We start from the raw sequence: 17,501 nt of genomic DNA, 5'->3' as shown, positions 1-17,501 counted from the left end.
GATTCCAATTCATTAGACATGCTTTTTGATGACTAAAATTGAAGCATTAAGTTTGTGTTCTCAGTAAAGTCTGTCTGGTTGTCACAGGTCCGCCGCTCCCACTCACTTCATCAAGTTCTCCCCGGATGGAGAGTTTTTTGCCACCGCAGGACAGGTTTGTGTGACGTGTGCACATTATATATGTATGAGAATTAATTAACTAATGAAGCCCTAATGTATTCTATTGTAATTGTACAAAACAATCATATTTTGTACATGCAACTTGGTCTTATTGTAAATTTAAAAAAAAAAAGTCATATATTTAAACAAGTTTACAAAAGTATTTGATTTTTTATCCAATATTAAATTGAAAAATTGTGTAATTTTTATTTATTTATTTTTCGGTTGTACAAATAATATTTTTAAATGATCGTATAGAGTTTATAGAATTATTGTCGTTATTAAGACTATTTTAAATCGTATTACTCGACATTAATATAATTCATGTTCAAGTTTATGCATAAAGCACATTTAATTGCTGTACAGAAATACAGTAAAATAACAAACTCATAAGACGTTATCAGCCGTGCATATAGATCTCAAACAACATCAAAGGCTATGGAGAAAAAAGTGTCTTTGATGCTGATGTAAAATGATAAATAAATCCGCAAGTTTACCATCAGTACAGACGCAGCATCTATTGCTTCTCCCATGCTTTCTCACTAACTTGGAAGCTCTGGGCTTAAAAAGAGTTATGAGTTTCCCACTGAAACATGTTCACTCAGCTCCTAAATACGCTCTTATATTGACTTCAAATTTGGAACACAACTTATGTAGACACGTGGCTTTAATGTTATAGCAATTTTGTATTTTTAACTATTTAAAAAAAATATTTATTTTAAATAAAATAAAAATAGTACGATACATTTTCTTTACAGTAAATTTAAACTTCTTTAACTTTTTAATACTTTAATTTTATTAAATGATTTCACTTCTGTAATAATCTGCTAATTGTCTTCTTTAGAAAGAGACCAACCTTAGGTCTGTATTCAAAAGCGTGCATTAATTATAATAATTTAAGTTTGGATCGTGCACTTTCTCGTGAATTTTCAAAAATGGGGATGGCAGTTAAGGGGTTAAAAAAAGTCTCAGTTTATCCAGAATCGTGTCGCTCTATTTTGCACACAAACAGCTCTTAATCGAGCCGGCTGATTTTTGTTTACGGTATTATTCAGCAGCAATTAAATGTTTTGCAAAAAGAGACACAGAATAATTATGTTTGATATCTAAATGTTTGACTTTTATTGGAATCCAAACTGGGAATTGATAAGGATCGGAATCGATACAATTCAAACGATACCCAACCCTAGTCATGAAATGCAAAGTCATGGGTTCGATTCCCAGCGACTGCATGAACCGAAGGCATGTATTCCTTGAATGCAATGCATAAAAGCGTCTGTCAGATGCATGCATGTGAAGGATTTGCTGTGTGTGTTTGTGCTCGGCAGAAGCGGAGCTATCATTGGCAGAAGAGCGGGCAGTTCGTCCTTCAGTCGGTCGCACAGATCCTGACGTGGCACCCCACAGGTACGTGAGATCAGTGTGTGCTTGTCCTGTGTGCGACGGGCCGCTGACCTCTCTCTCTGACGCTGTGCGCAGGCTCGTGTGTGCTGACGGGCTCGTCGTGTCTGCAGCTGTGGTGTGACGCTCAGTCCAGCGCAGAGACCGAACCCGCTGCTCCTCAGCGCTCCTGGAGAAGCGTATGGCAGTGCAAGTCAGTGTTCGTCCAGCACATCACATCTCTGAATACACGTCAGGCAGCTCCAGTGTTTTATGCCTTAAATAGATTACCATTCATTTACAACAGCTTCGAACGCGACGCGAGCGCAACAGTCAAACACGTCCATGTTTACATAGAAAAAACAATGGAAAAGCAGCGCAACAGAATTAAAAACCTGTAAAGAACTGCTACTGTATGTCTGATATTTCATGTGTGCATCATGGTGACAAGCTGAAAGCTGCTGTTCATTGTTTTTACAGAACATTTATAGTTAATAATAGTCTAACGTTACTTGTGTTATACCGTCAGTCGTTTTGAATTACCGTGACTTTTGAGATTTTTTTAAAGCATCTTCCTTGTATTATTTCTGAACATATAATAGAAGACAAGATTGTACAAGATGTAGTTGTAGCTCATGCATCTTTTCTGCAAAGATATTTAACAAGTGATCTGTTTAACGTTTACACCATGTTGACAGCTTCATGTGTGCTGCGCTCGGAATATAATTTTCTTTAACTAGAGGGCTAATAAAGTAAAAGTTACTTGCATCGTGCTGTAGTTACATTTTCAAGGTGACAAGGTGACAAGGTAAAATCTAAAATCGGTCAAACGTACTGAAAAAAAAATCAAGATTTACATTTTTCGCCATATGGCCCAGCCCTAGACCGCACAGAATGAAGAAATAAATACGTTAATTTGTACACAGATTACAATACAATTTGGGAAAAATATTGTGAATTTCATAGGGCCCTAAAAATTTCATTTTTGTTAAACGTTTAAAAAAATGGTTGTTACATTGTATGCATTTCATGATTTCAATTAATTAACTAAAAAAAAATGAATTTAGAAAAAATAAAATGGATTTTATAAGTCCCTAAAATTTACATTTTTGTTAAACCTTTAATTGAATATATTTCATGATTCCAATTCATTAGACATGCTTTTTGATGACTAAAATTGAAGCATTAAGTTTGTGTTCTCAGTAAAGTCTGTCTGGTTGTCACAGGTCCGCCGCTCCCACTCACTTCATCAAGTTCTCCCCGGATGGAGAGTTTTTTGCCACCGCAGGACAGGTTTGTGTGACGTGTGCACATTATATATGTATGAGAATTAATTAACTAATGAAGCCCTAATGTATTCTATTGTAATTGTACAAAACAATCATATTTTGTACATGCAACTTGGTCTTATTGTAAATTTAAAAAAAAAAAGTCATATATTTAAACAAGTTTACAAAAGTATTTGATTTTTTATCCAATATTAAATTGAAAAATTGTGTAATTTTTATTTATTTATTTTTCGGTTGTACAAATAATATTTTTAAATGATCGTATAGAGTTTATAGAATTATTGTCGTTATTAAGACTATTTTAAATCGTATTACTCGACATTAATATAATTCATGTTCAAGTTTATGCATAAAGCACATTTAATTGCTGTACAGAAATACAGTAAAATAACAAACTCATAAGACGTTATCAGCCGTGCATATAGATCTCAAACAACATCAAAGGCTATGGAGAAAAAAGTGTCTTTGATGCTGATGTAAAATGATAAATAAATCCGCAAGTTTACCATCAGTACAGACGCAGCATCTATTGCTTCTCCCATGCTTTCTCACTAACTTGGAAGCTCTGGGCTTAAAAAGAGTTATGAGTTTCCCACTGAAACATGTTCACTCAGCTCCTAAATACGCTCTTTCTGACTTGAATGCACAGTTATTGAAGGATTGTGTTGTTGCAGGACGACTGTCTGGTGAAGGTGTGGTACAGCAGCAGTAAATGGCAAGCAGACGTCACCAAACTCTTCACGCCGCTCGACCTGCGCTCCGGAGCCGAGATCAACTTCTCCTTCATTTACCTGGCTCACCCTCGCTCCGTCACCGGCTTCTCCTGGAGGAAGACCAGCAGATACATGCCCAGGTGAGTAGAGGCGTGTAGAGAGCCCTGCTGACCGCTCTGTCCCTCCGGACATTTCAAACTGATTTTTAATCTCTTGTAAAACTAGATTTGATCGAGTGGTATTTGCTAGATGTCGCATAGGTCATACAAGACTGACTCATGCATGCTCTGCAAGATTCTCCTTTCTGTCAAACATATTTGTGATGCGAGCTAGGAAAACCCGACGTTTTCAGGAAATAAAAAAAAAAATAGGTGGAATGTCAAAATTGGGTTTTTGTTAAATTATTATTCTATAACATCTGGGATGCACTACCGGTCAAAAGTGTGGGATCAGTGAGAGTTGTAATGTTTTTAAAGACGTCTCTTCTGCTCATCAAGGCTGCATTTATTTGATCAAAAATACTGAAAAAAAACAGTAATCTTGCAAAATGTTATTAGAATATAAAATACTGGTTTCTATTTTAATATCCTTTAAAATATAATGTATTTCTGTGATGCAGCGCTGAATTTCCATCATCATTACTCCAGAATAAAGCGTCACATGATCTTCAGAAATCATTCTAATATGCTGATTTATTATTAGAGTTATCAATGTTGCTACAGTTGTGTTTTTTGGAAACTGATACTTTTTTCAGGATTCTTTGATGAATAAAAAGTTAAAAAGAACAGCATTTATTCAAAATATAAATCTTTTCTAACAATATAAATCTTTGCTACATTTTTCGCCATATGGCCCAGCCCTAGACCGCACAGAATGAAGAAATAAATACGTTAATTTGTACACAGATTACAATACAATTTGGGAAAAATATTGTGAATTTCATAGGGCCCTAAAAATGTCATTTTTGTTAAACGTTTAAAAAAATGGTTGTTACATTGTATGCATTTCATGATTTCAATTAATTAACTAAAAAAAAATGAATTTAGAAAAAATAAAATGGATTTCATAAGTCCCTAAAATTTACATTTTTGTTAAACCTTTAATTGAATATATTTCATGATTCCAATTCATTAGACATGCTTTTTGATGACTAAAATTGAAGCATTAAGTTTGTGTTCTCAGTAAAGTCTGTCTGGTTGTCACAGGTCCGCCGCTCCCACTCACTTCATCAAGTTCTCCCCGGATGGAGAGTTTTTTGCCACCGCAGGACAGGTTTGTGTGACGTGTGCACATTATATATGTATGAGAATTAATTAACTAATGAAGCCCTAATGTATTCTATTGTAATTGTACAAAACAATCATATTTTGTACATGCAACTTGGTCTTATTGTAAATTTAAAAAAAAAAGTCATATATTTAAACAAGTTTACAAAAGTATTTGATTTTTTATCCAATATTAAATTGAAAAATTGTGTAATTTTTATTTATTTATTTTTCGGTTGTACAAATAATATTTTTAAATGATCGTATAGAGTTTATAGAATTATTGTCGTTATTAAGACTATTTTAAATCGTATTACTCGACATTAATATAATTCATGTTCAAGTTTATGCATAAAGCACATTTAATTGCTGTACAGAAATACAGTAAAATAACAAACTCATAAGACGTTATCAGCCGTGCATATAGATCTCAAACAACATCAAAGGCTATGGAGAAAAAAGTGTCTTTGATGCTGATGTAAAATGATAAATAAATCCGCAAGTTTACCATCAGTACAGACGCAGCATCTATTGCTTCTCCCATGCTTTCTCACTAACTTGGAAGCTCTGGGCTTAAAAAGAGTTATGAGTTTCCCACTGAAACATGTTCACTCAGCTCCTAAATACGCTCTTTCTGACTTGAATGCACAGTTATTGAAGGATTGTGTTGTTGCAGGACGACTGTCTGGTGAAGGTGTGGTACAGCAGCAGTAAATGGCAAGCAGACGTCACCAAACTCTTCACGCCGCTCGACCTGCGCTCCGGAGCCGAGATCAACTTCTCCTTCATTTACCTGGCTCACCCTCGCTCCGTCACCGGCTTCTCCTGGAGGAAGACCAGCAGATACATGCCCAGGTGAGTAGAGGCGTGTAGAGAGCCCTGCTGACCGCTCTGTCCCTCCGGACATTTCAAACTGATTTTTAATCTCTTGTAAAACTAGATTTGATCGAGTGGTATTTGCTAGATGTCGCATAGGTCATACAAGACTGACTCATGCATGCTCTGCAAGATTCTCCTTTCTGTCAAACATATTTGTGATGCGAGCTAGGAAAACCCGACGTTTTCAGGAAATAAAAAAAAAAATAGGTGGAATGTCAAAATTGGGTTTTTGTTAAATTATTATTCTATAACATCTGGGATGCACTACCGTTCAAAAGTTTGGGATCAGTGAGAGTTGTAATGTTTTTAAAGACGTCTCTTCTGCTCATCAAGGCTGCATTTATTTGATCAAAAATACTGAAAAAAAACAGTAATCTTGCAAAATGTTATTAGAATATAAAATACTGGTTTCTATTTTAATATCCTTTAAAATATAATGTATTTCTGTGATGCAGCGCTGAATTTCCATCATCATTACTCCAGAATAAAGCGTCACATGATCTTCAGAAATCATTCTAATATGCTGATTTATTATTAGAGTTATCAATGTTGCTACAGTTGTGTTTTTTGGAAACTGATACTTTTTTCAGGATTCTTTGATGAATAAAAAGTTCAAAAGAACAGCATTTATTCAAAATATAAATCTTTTCTAACAATATAAATCTTTGCTGTCACTTCTTATCAATTTAACACGTCCTCGCTGAATAAAAGTTTTAATTTCTTTCAGAAAAAGAAAGAATATAAATGTACCGACCCCAAACTGTTGAACGGTAGAGTATATTGTTAGAAACTATTTCTATTTTAAATAAACACTCTTCTTTTTAACTTTCTATTCATCAAAGAATCCTGAAAAAAGTATCACAGCTTCCAAACAAATATGAAGCAGCAACAGTTTCCAGCTCTGATAATAAATCAGCATATTAATGATTTCTGAAGATCATGAGACACTGAAGACTGCAGTTATGATGCTGCGCATCACAGAAATAACTTAGATTTTAATGTATATTAATAAAAGTTATTTTACATCCTAATAATATTTCACAATATTAAATTTTTCCCTGTATTTTTAATCAAATAAATGCAGCCTTGAGCAGAAGACACTCCTGTAAAAACATTACAAACTTTCTGATCCCAAACTTTTGACCGGTAGTGTAACTTGGCCAAATTCACTTGTTTAGTGCGGAAAAATAGCGATTTAATTGTGGCCAGACAATAAATAAGACCGTGTCTTCTCTAGTTTGCTAACACGCGCTGCTGAGGTGCTTTCCCTTAGCTCTACAAAGACAGTTCACCTTTCAAAATAAACAATGTAACGTATGTAATAAAGGCATATCCCTGCACATTTTCCGCTAGTCCTGTGTGATCTACAGCATGCGGAGTTTGGGGTAATGTTAGCTTGTCTGCTTGTGCAGTGACAGCTCTCGTTCTTAAATGGACCAGCACCACTTTCATATTAACACTATGCATTACTTTCATTTAGTTCAAACGGTGACAGCGTGAAATAAAACTACAAGTTCAGAACAAAAAACTATAAGTTACAGTTCTAACTGTGTCTGGTTATGTATTATAAACCCGGAGATCGCCTGCACGCTGTAATCTGTGATGTTTTATGAGCAGATATACACTGAAGTGTTGTGTGTTCCTTGGGGTCATTTAGTATCTTTTACAACATGTACAGTGACTAAAATAGGTCTTTAACACAGTAAAGTGACTGTTACTTGTGATACTTGACTGTTGTGCTTTTATTTTCATTCAAACCATTTCTTTAAACCAGTTTTTTTTTCAAAATTCTGTTCCTGAAAATCAGCCAACTTCAGATAACCATAACTTTTGTTACGTTCAAGCTATGGACGAAATAAAAACAGTTTTGGAAATGGCATGAACCCAGCTATAACTATAATACCCAGCATATAACTATAACTATATGAACCCAGCTTGAACTATAATAGGTAAAAAAAAAATGTCCTAGATTGCATCACATTTTATTGGACTGTCCCACTTTTAATGTATGTAGAAAACTCACTTAAAGATTTATTAAGTATAATTTTTATCATACGTTAATGTAAAAAATCTTGTGTAATATAACTTGTGTTTGTTTGTTTGTTTGCTGGTTTTTATTGTATTTGTTATAGGCTACTTTTTAATTGTTTTTGCCATGAAAATAGCTTAAGATGCTGACACGGCATTACATAAAAATATACTACTGCTTCCAGAGGCGCCGTGTGTAACGTGCTGCTGACCTGCTGCAAGGACAGCGTGTGTCGCCTGTGGGCCGAAACACTGCTGCCCAGCGACTGTCTTCTGTCTGGACTCAGACACAATCACTGCAGCAATGACGTGATGAAGAATAACAGCATGAAGAAGAGCTCCAGCGACACCCGAGCGCAGAACCAGAACCCGCTGGAGGTGAGACCAAAAAATTATTCTTTTACTTAGTGTCTTGTCTTCTAGTATAAATATCGAAACATTCTTGAATCAAGATGATTCCTGGCTTCCTGGCTCCATCTGATGGTCACGATCGCTGCATCTCGTGCCTGGGCTTTGAGCGCGCCGAGGCAGCGCTCGTGGGAGATTCATGTTCTCATTGCGGGAACATGACCATCGCGATGTTGCGATCGAGGCTCCTCTTCATGAAACGAGGGGGAGTCTCCCTTGCTATGCCCCGATCAAGTTCCTCTGTCTCACAGCAGCGGAGGAGTTCTTCGGCGTATGGTCAGGGTGATCTGAGGATTACAGTGAGGGCTTCCCCGCCGAGTGCATCTCCGCGGGCCCCTCACTCCTCCAGCACATCGCACCCTGTGGTGTTCCGTGATGAGACTGCTGAGCCCCCGGAGGCGGGGCCTAGCATCTCGTTCGGAGCCCCGGCGGACGACAGTCGATCACTGCATCGGAAGATGAGCTAGGCTCTGGAGATGAAGACTCGGCTGCTTTGCCTCCGTCAGGGAAGGTGGCATTGCCCGAGTCAGATCCAGAGCTGACTGCTATGCTTTCCCGGGCTGCCGAGAGCGTCGGGTTGCAATGGAAACCCCCTCCATCTCCGGCGCGCTCGAGGCTGGATGATTGGTTCCTGGGGGTGCCGTACGCCGATCCTCGGCGTCCACCTCCGGTTCCATTCTTCCCGGAGGTGCATGAAGAGGTTACTAGGTCTTTGAGGGCATCTTTTTCTGCCTGAAACAGAGCTAGTGCCTCTTTCTTCCTCACTACCCTCGACGGCGGGGTGGCTAAGGGGTATGTGGAGATCCCCCCAGCTGGCAGCAGGAAAGCGGCGCAGCAAGCGGCGTCCCTGAGACGGGCGACCCAGAGACTCTGGATCCTGCTCTTCAGGAGATGGTGACTGCACTCCTTCCCCCGGAGTGGTATATCAACTGCCTCGAGTTGCTAGCAGTATGGCTTTCTCCGCGCCGCTTCAAATCGCTGCAACACGACAAGCACGTACTGGTCCGGACGGACAATACTGCGACCGTTGCGTACATCAACCACCAAGGCAGTCTACGCTCCTGTCGCATGATCTGGTCATCAGGTTCCTTAGGTATCATCTTAACCGAGACGATACTTATACTAGAAAACAAGACACGAATACTAAATAAGAAAATAATTTTTTGTAGTGTGAACTATGCATACATGATGCTGTTTTCTTTACAATTGTTTAAGCAACTTAATTATATTTGGTTTATGAACGTTACGCACTTTTTCACAGATAGTCATGTTGATTTATTGATTTAATAAACGTGTATTAGCAATATTTTGCTTTATGCACCTTCTTGTGACCTCAGGAGAGAAGCCAAAAGCTTTTTTGCCCCCCTAACTGAAATTATGTCTTTTAAATTTGAATATTGATAATATTTAAGTGCAAAATTTGAATTTAGTTTAGTCTAGTGTTCACTAATGAAAGAATACAGCAGCGTCTGCTTTGTGTTCCCAGCTGAAGCTGAATCCGTCGTGGAGAGAGGAGGTGCGCTGTTTATCTCAGCTCTCATACAGCGGTCCTCTGCCCCAGCAGCAGAACAAACACAACGCCCATCGCACCAACATGTTGCACGCCAACGCACTGTGCCACTTCCACATCGCCGCCAGCATCAACCCAGCCACAGGTAACACACACCAGACCTTCAGCCTTCACATGTGACACAGACATGACCCAAAAAACTCATGAAAATATGTAAATGTATTTGTATCATACTTAACTTGAAATAAATGTTAATACATTTTATTTATGAAATAAAACTTAAAATACATTTAAGTATATTTATTTTTCAAAAGGGATAATAAGTGTAAAATAAAAATAAAATAATAAAACACTTATTAAAATTAATTAAATCATAAATGTAAAATGTAAATAAATTAATTAATTTTAAAATATCAAAAATATATCAATATATCAAAAATCAAATACAGTAGTATATGGTTTACCAAATTAGGGGTTCACGAGTTGATAAAAAGCTAAGAATAAAAACTAATAAAAACGTAAAACTAAAATAAATAATTTTTAAAAATCAAAACACAATGCTTACTAAAATGCATTAAATCATAAAAATTTATACATTTTAATATAAAAACAAATCAAAATAAGCCTCTTGGAAAAGAGTAATGTATTATATTTGTGTATCTGCATGTCATGTGACCGTTAACTGATATCAGAGAACCGTGAATGTGTGTGTTAAATAAAAAAGTTTGGGAATCCCTGTAATAACACGTGACTAAACCTCCAGCATGATTCATAATGAATTAGCTGTGTGTGTCGTGCTGTTTTTAAAACACTGTTAAAGAGAGCATTTTTTCATAATCGTAAGATTTTTTTAAGGTGACTTTTTAAAATTCTGTCAAGGGTCTACAGATGAGCCTTTTTGCTAATTCTGGTACATTTACAGTAATGTTCATTAATGCGCATTGCCCCTGTAAGCAAATACACTTAAACTTAAACAGTGATTTTTAGAGCTTTGTGTGACAAACAGGACACAATTTCCGCCTGCTGTCGCTCTGAAATCTCATCTCTGTAGCTCCACAAACCTGCTGTTAAAGTGCATGCAGGAAGCAGTGACAGATAATGTAAGTGTGAATGTGAGGGTGATGTTTGTGTGCAGACATCCCTCTGCTGCCCTCCATCTCGTCCATGAACGGCTCTGATGAGGAGGAACCGGGCGGCCCGTTCACCGTTCACTGGCTCAACAACAAAGAGCTGCACCTGACGCTGAGCATGGAGGTGTTTCTACAGCAGCTGAGGAGCAGCGGCGAGCAGAACGGACCCACAGAGCGCTACGGTACCGTGTGCATCATCTGAGCCTTATATCAGAGGACAGGACTGATTTACGGTGTTTACATGTGAGAGTGACACTAATGTGAGCATTCGGATGTGAACCAAGATGAGGCAGAACCATTTATTAAAGGGACATTTACGTTTAGTCATTTAGCAGACGCTTTTATCCAAAGCGATTTACAGATGAAGACAATAGAAGCAATCAAAACTAACAAAACAGCAATGATACGTACCTCAAGTGCTATAACAAGTCTCAGTTAGCTAACACAGTACACATAGCAAGGCTTATTATTTTTTATTATATAATAAATAAAGAGAAAACAGAATAGAAAAAAGAAAGAAAACAGAATAAAGAATAGAGCAAGATAGTGTTAAGAGGCCTTTTTTCGCATTTTGTTAATTGTATAATTAAAAAAAGAACACAAATAGATAGAATACAAAAAGATTAGAGAAGCAGTTAGTAAATGAATAAAGTCTAAAAGGGGCAAAATTTTTTTTTAAAGAATAGAATTAGAATAGAGAGTGCTTAGAGTTAGAGTGTCAAATAAAGATGGAAGAAATACATTTTTTTTATTTACATTTGCTGTTAATTTTCTAACTCTCAGGCCATCCGAGATGTAGGTGACTCTTCTTCTTCTTCAGTAGAACAGTACAGAAGATTTTCAGCTGAAACCGTGCTCCTTGGTGATTCATAACATGCAAGTCAATGGGTACCGGCACTTTGAGAATAAAAAAGCATATCAAGGAACACAATATGAATCCTTGTGGCTCCTGATGATATATTGATGTCTTGAGAAGTGAAACGATCGGTCTGTGCAAGAAAGTGAACATTATTTATGACATTATTATCTGTAAGAGAGCCCCAGGCAGATGTGTAAATCTGACTCTTGTCCATTAACTGGTTCTGTTGGTTATTAAAGCAGCCAATAATAATGTGAAAGGTGGATGTTTTATAGTTTAAAGCATATAAAGTCAATAAACTAGTCTTCATCAGCTCAGCTTTTTACATAAAGCATGAGAAACCATGAAAGCGTTCATCTCAGCCCTTCATTCGAGCTCTGGGTTCACACATGCTCATAGCAGCGGCTCGTCGGTCTTCGGTCCGAGTCGAACTGTGTCCTCGGTTCAGTGACTGCTGGAGGAACTGGAGCTGAATCCGTTCATTCATCACAGGATCAGATACGCAGATATTTCAGCTCATTTCCAGTCGCAGTGACGGTCAGGCAGATCGAGTAACTTGTAGATCTGTGCTGCTCGAGCCACGAACTGATTCAGACGATTTGATGAACTGGTTCAACTAGTTCACTAAAAAGAGCCGATTCAGAATAATGATTCGTTCGTGAACCGGACATCATTCCGGATGCTTTGTCTGGGGCTCTGGATTACAGGTAATAATGCTGTAAATAATAATCAGTTTCTTGCACAGACTGATCGTTTCACTTCATATCGTCAGGAGCCGTGTGTATTAATTCTGTGTTGCCTGATTTGTTTTTTTTGAAGTTTGAAGTTTAGTTTATTTCTAGAGCACATTTAAAAACAACAGTAGTTGACCAAAGTGCTGTACATAAAGGGTCGTAAAACAAACAACAATAAGGTACTGTACATAGTATTGTACATTACAGATTTAAAAAATATATATATAAAAGGTTAACAGAGTGCTGTCTGTCAGTCAATTAAAATAAAAATTAATTAATCACACATTTTCCTGTAATTAATCATGATTAATCATATATTTATATTGTCATAATTTCACATTGAACCTCCAAATTAATGTAGAAACAACATAAAGATAGTATATTTTAAATACGTGTTATGACCAGAAGTTATGTACAGAAGTTATGACCGATAACACTGTCTTTAAACTCGGTTAAACTAGAGTTGAGGATAACTCATAACTCTCTCATAAACGCTTGTCAACGTTGCCGTCCATTTATGTTGCGGTCTCTGTAGATTGTTGTTTTTGTTGTTGTGTCTCTTTCTTTTCTTTTTCGGATGGCCTGGGCCAGTGTTGCCACCTTGTGACAAAACATGTATAAGCCTTTCAAAATCATTAAATGACAAAAAATTCCTAACTTTAGATAAAAGCCTTAACTGATAAAGACTTTACTGCAGAGTTTATCTGTTTGTCAAGTTTAAAATCCATATCCAATATTACACCCAGGTTTTTTAACAGTGGATTTAACATGTGGAAGCAAAGGGCCCAGATCAATGTTAGAGACCTTGTTTGTACAATTTGGACCAAATATCATAATTTCAGTCTTGCTCTCATTAAAATGTAAAAAAATTACATCCAATCTTTAATGTCCCAAAACACTTATTGAGTCCAAAAGTATTGACTGTGTGATGAAGCTTATTAGAATGCAGTTATAATGCCCCGTATTTCAAGTTATGAAAGCAATAATATCCATGTATGCTTTAAAAAATATTTTTAAGATATGATATAATTAATATCACACAAGCAAAAGTGCCATTGTTCCAAATATCAGCGCATGAGCGTGATTGCAAATCAGCCTTTTTTTTTTTTATACAGCAGTTCAAAAACAAGAAGTCAATATTGCGTTTTAATTTTAGACACAATATTTTCTGTTTCTTTCTGTTTTGCCAATGAAAATAATTTTGGAACCTCAGCGGCTCAGATGGAGGGAGTCTATGGAGACTCCTATGTTCATTGGTGCATCACAAAACACAACAATTGTAGTGCCTCTTTAGCTCTGACATTGTATATCTCCAGCAAGAAAACATTAATGGTGGACTGCTGCTTCTCTCTCAGGCCTAGGGGTCTGGGCAGAGAGAGAGAGAGATTGCAAGCTCGTAGACAGGAGTGTGTTCGACCAAAGTCCCTTTCTCAGTTCGACTTGCGCAGACCGATCGCTGTGTGACATCAAAGCACCGGGAGAGCTACAGAGAGCAGATGGCTCCGCATGCTTTTGAATCACTCTCACTGTACTTTGATGTGCGACTGGTCTGCGCGCCGCTGCTTCAAATCCAACACACCTCATCTCACAGCCGCTCCGTTTTGATTGCACACTTATCCTCACATCTGCATGTAAACATGTCGTCGGCGTGGAAGTTCTTCATTGTGAGTTAAACAGACACAAAGTTTGGAATTTGTAATACAATATTTACTGTTTTTGCTCAAGTTCGCTGACGAAGTTTCAATCAAAGCCACGGCAGAACTGTTTTGTGTCTCCGAGCAACACAGCGGTGTTTCGATACTGAATGAATCCACGAGTCAATGATTCAGTAACCCATTCATAAAGACAGTAGTCACTCGTTTTTGAATGAATCAGCCGTTTGAATGAATGACTAATGACTCACTCATTAAAACCGTCATTTACCGTCATCTACTGGTGGTTTGGTTTCATATTTAAAAGTGTTGCATTTTTCCTAACATTTTAACCTGTATGTTCACAAATATTTAAAACATTACTCTTATAAAATAATTTATGCATTTAAAATTTTGTGGTGTAAATGCATTTATAGCATAACATTTTCTTCTGGCGGGGGATGCCCCCAGACCCCCCCTACAAGGGTCATATTCCATACTATGTCACCTTTTTGACCTCTTGTGAGTCTGCAGGTATGCTCCTTACAGTTTTTCCCTGATACATTCATGATCATTATTTCTGCTGGTGTGCTGTGGCAAGCTTTATGCCTGCGCTTGAGCGCTTATTAGGCTATGTAGGCAATTAAAGGCGCATTATCATGATTTAAACGGGTTATTAAAAAACATATGATTAGTCGACCAGACAAATCTTTAGTTAAAGCAGTGTTCATTTTTACAGCAAATTTTGATTTAGTTTTAGTCATATTTTAGTCATCTGAATTGTTTTTAGTTTTAGTCGACTAAATCTACAGTAAATTCAGTCGACTAAAATCGAATGGGTTTAGTTACAGTGTAATGCATTTATTAAGCATTTCTCTAAAATGTCCAAACTCATTATATAGGTTTGATATTAAGGTTTTATCATGATAGACACTGATTTAACTGCGGTGACACACAACACGCCTTTATGTTCAAATGAAGTAAAACCACTTCTCATAAAGAACAAGAACATGGTCTACTTTTTAATGAAATACCAATGGTTATACCGGCTAATTATGCATTCTTTATAGCAACTTGTTTACAATATTCTTCATTCTTTCAAGCAGACATATTTATTTCTATAAATAAATTTAGATTAATCTTTAGGGCTACTAAAGTTTTTCAGTCAAGAGCAGCGCGTGATTCTTTTGTTGCTTGATTAACATCAATGACTCAATAGCAACTAAATTAGGCTGCTGTCCCTTTAAAACCGAATGCACAGCTGCAATGGATGCAATGTACTGATACACGTTCTCCCTGCTGTTTACGTTCACTTAAGACGTAATCAACTGTGTTTACGTGAATACTCGTCAAAACGGACAATTAGACATAATTTTGTGTGTAATTCTCCGTTCATGCGACGCGAGAGAGTACTTGCTGGCTGTGTGAGGCGCTTTCTGTGTGTGTACGTGCTCAGAAAACCGGACTGAATTGAGTTCTCTCTTGTGCCGTCAGATGTATCCATATGTCTGCTCTTCTCTTACTCCCACATATTGACATTTTTTTATGTTTTATGCGACGTGCAGCAAGTGTATGTTAGCTTATGTCCCGCCGGTTCATATGTACGCAGCTAACCTCCGAACCACGCAGCAGATCCGTTCTAAATTAATCTCTTCCCAAATCGTCCCTCCCTAACATTTTAGTCTCGTTTTTATTTGTTGACGAAAATGTAAATAGATTTACGTCGTAGTTTTTGTCATTCAAAAAGAGTTTTAGTTTGTTATTGTCTCATTGTCGTCGGTGAAAAAATGAAATAAATGAAATTGGTCAAAGGCAGCCCTACTGATCTTTCATCTCTGAAGTGTTCTTTCTGTTCCCAGGTTTCCTTCGTGTCCAGGATTCCCGTGGCCTTCCCCACCGGCGACGCCAACTCTCTCAGCCGCAGCGTGGTCATGTACGCCTGCAACAGAAATGTGGACCTGGCCATGCAGCACGGCCGTCAGCGTCCCGCGGGCCTGCCACACTCGTCCTCCTCGGCTCTGATCGGACAGAGCCAGAACAAAACCTCCTCCAGCAGCCTGCGTCTCAGCATCTTCACCCCCAGTGTCCTGATGATCTCCAAACATGCCGACGGTTCGCTCAACCAGTGGGCCGTCAGCTTCGCCGAGGACTCGGCCTTCTCCACGGTGCTCAGCGTGTCTCATAAGTCACGGTACTGCGGTCATCGCTTCCACCTCAACGATCTGGCCTGCCACTCTCTGCTGCCGCTGCTGCTTACCACCTCGCACCACAACGCCCTGAGGACGCCCGCCGCCGCTCTGACCGCCCCGGCCCGCAGGAGCAGAGTCTCGCAGGACCCCAGCGCCATCTACAGCGAGCTGATCCTATGGCGGGTGGATCCGGTGGGGCCGCTGTCGTTCTCTGGTGGCGTGTCGGAGCTGGCCAGGATCAACTCGCTGCACGCCTCCGCCTTCTCTAACGTGGCCTGGCTGCCCACGCTCATCCCCAGCAACTGCCTCGGTGAGGACTGCTTCCTTAGGTTCTGACATAAAAGCAAAACTCGCTGTGGAAACCAGGGGCCAGTTGTTCAAAAGTAATCTGATCGGATTTTGGCCATCGGATTGGATCAAATCTTGAAAATGGGTTGTTCAAAGGAAAAAAAGGATTCTGAATTCGGATTAGATCACAAAATCCAATCTGGGTTTTGATCTGGATTAAATCCTCAATTCAAACATTTTAGTAAGATACTTTTGATCCCAAAAAACTGGATTGATCTTATCCCAGCAGAAGGGTGGATTTCAGGAACAAAAATTTAATAACTTTAAACCTGGTCCAAAAAATGCAACATTTGTAACATGATACATATCCCCAAACAGCTGTCAATATCAAACAAATATCAATATAAAAAAAAATTCTATTTAATTTAAAGTTTTCTTTTTTTCATCACTGATTGTAAACTACATTGGCACAATCATCAGAGATGGAGCAGTCAGAAGTAGTTATGTGTGTAAATGCAATGCAAAATGCAAAACATTGGCATTTTGTTCTCCATCAGCATGTCCCTTTAGGGGCTCCGTAGAGCTCTAGTAATCCAGATTTGGAAATCTGGAAAAGTGTGTATCTGGATCAGGGTGATCCAATCCAATTTTGCTTTGAAAAACCGGCATTAAAGTACGATGGGTCACCTGGTCCCGGATCGCAAAATCATGGGATTTCCAAATCCAGATCATTCTGATCCAGATTAAACTTTTTGAACAGCTGGCCCCAGGGTTCGTACAAGGTGCTTAAAGGAGTCATCAGATGCCCATTTTCCACAAGTTGACATGTTTCTTTAGGGTCTTAATGAAAAGTTTATAACATACTTTAATTAAAATTTCTCAATGGTAGTGTAAAACAACACCCTTTTTACCCTGACAAAAACAGCTCTGTTCACAGCAACCCGTTTTGTTGCATGTCCCTTTAAATGCTAATGAGCTCTGCTGACCCCGCCCCTCTCTTCCGTGGGGTGGTGAGATGTTCTGTTAACTTTAGCCGCAT

General features: G+C 38.2%; 1 protein-coding gene across 1 annotated transcript in view; it reads left to right on the top strand.

Annotated features, from left to right (window-relative positions):
* Positions 1 to 1,434: 1,434 nt before the first annotated feature.
* LOC107571775 (dmX-like protein 1) overlaps positions 1,435 to 17,501 on the top strand; it is a 67,639-nt gene continuing 51,572 nt past the window's right edge. Inside the window, exons 1-8 of the mRNA XM_016258143.1 lie at positions 1,435 to 1,566; positions 1,639 to 1,753; positions 2,766 to 2,832; positions 3,503 to 3,681; positions 7,899 to 8,091; positions 9,608 to 9,776; positions 10,767 to 10,960; positions 15,845 to 16,484. Coding sequence (XP_016113629.1) covers positions 1,443 to 1,566; positions 1,639 to 1,753; positions 2,766 to 2,832; positions 3,503 to 3,681; positions 7,899 to 8,091; positions 9,608 to 9,776; positions 10,767 to 10,960; positions 15,845 to 16,484 — 1,681 coding nt within the window. The 5' untranslated portion in view covers positions 1,435 to 1,442. The remainder of the gene's footprint in view (positions 1,567 to 1,638; positions 1,754 to 2,765; positions 2,833 to 3,502; positions 3,682 to 7,898; positions 8,092 to 9,607; positions 9,777 to 10,766; positions 10,961 to 15,844; positions 16,485 to 17,501) is intronic.

The sequence above is a fragment of the Sinocyclocheilus grahami genome, unplaced genomic scaffold, assembly GCF_001515645.1.
Source record: "Sinocyclocheilus grahami isolate Dianchi unplaced genomic scaffold, SAMN03320097.WGS_v1.1 scaffold1649.1, whole genome shotgun sequence".
NCBI lineage: Eukaryota > Metazoa > Chordata > Actinopteri > Cypriniformes > Cyprinidae > Sinocyclocheilus > Sinocyclocheilus grahami.
Note: the sequence above shows the minus strand (reverse complement) of the source record. Positions and strands in the feature narration are given on the sequence as shown.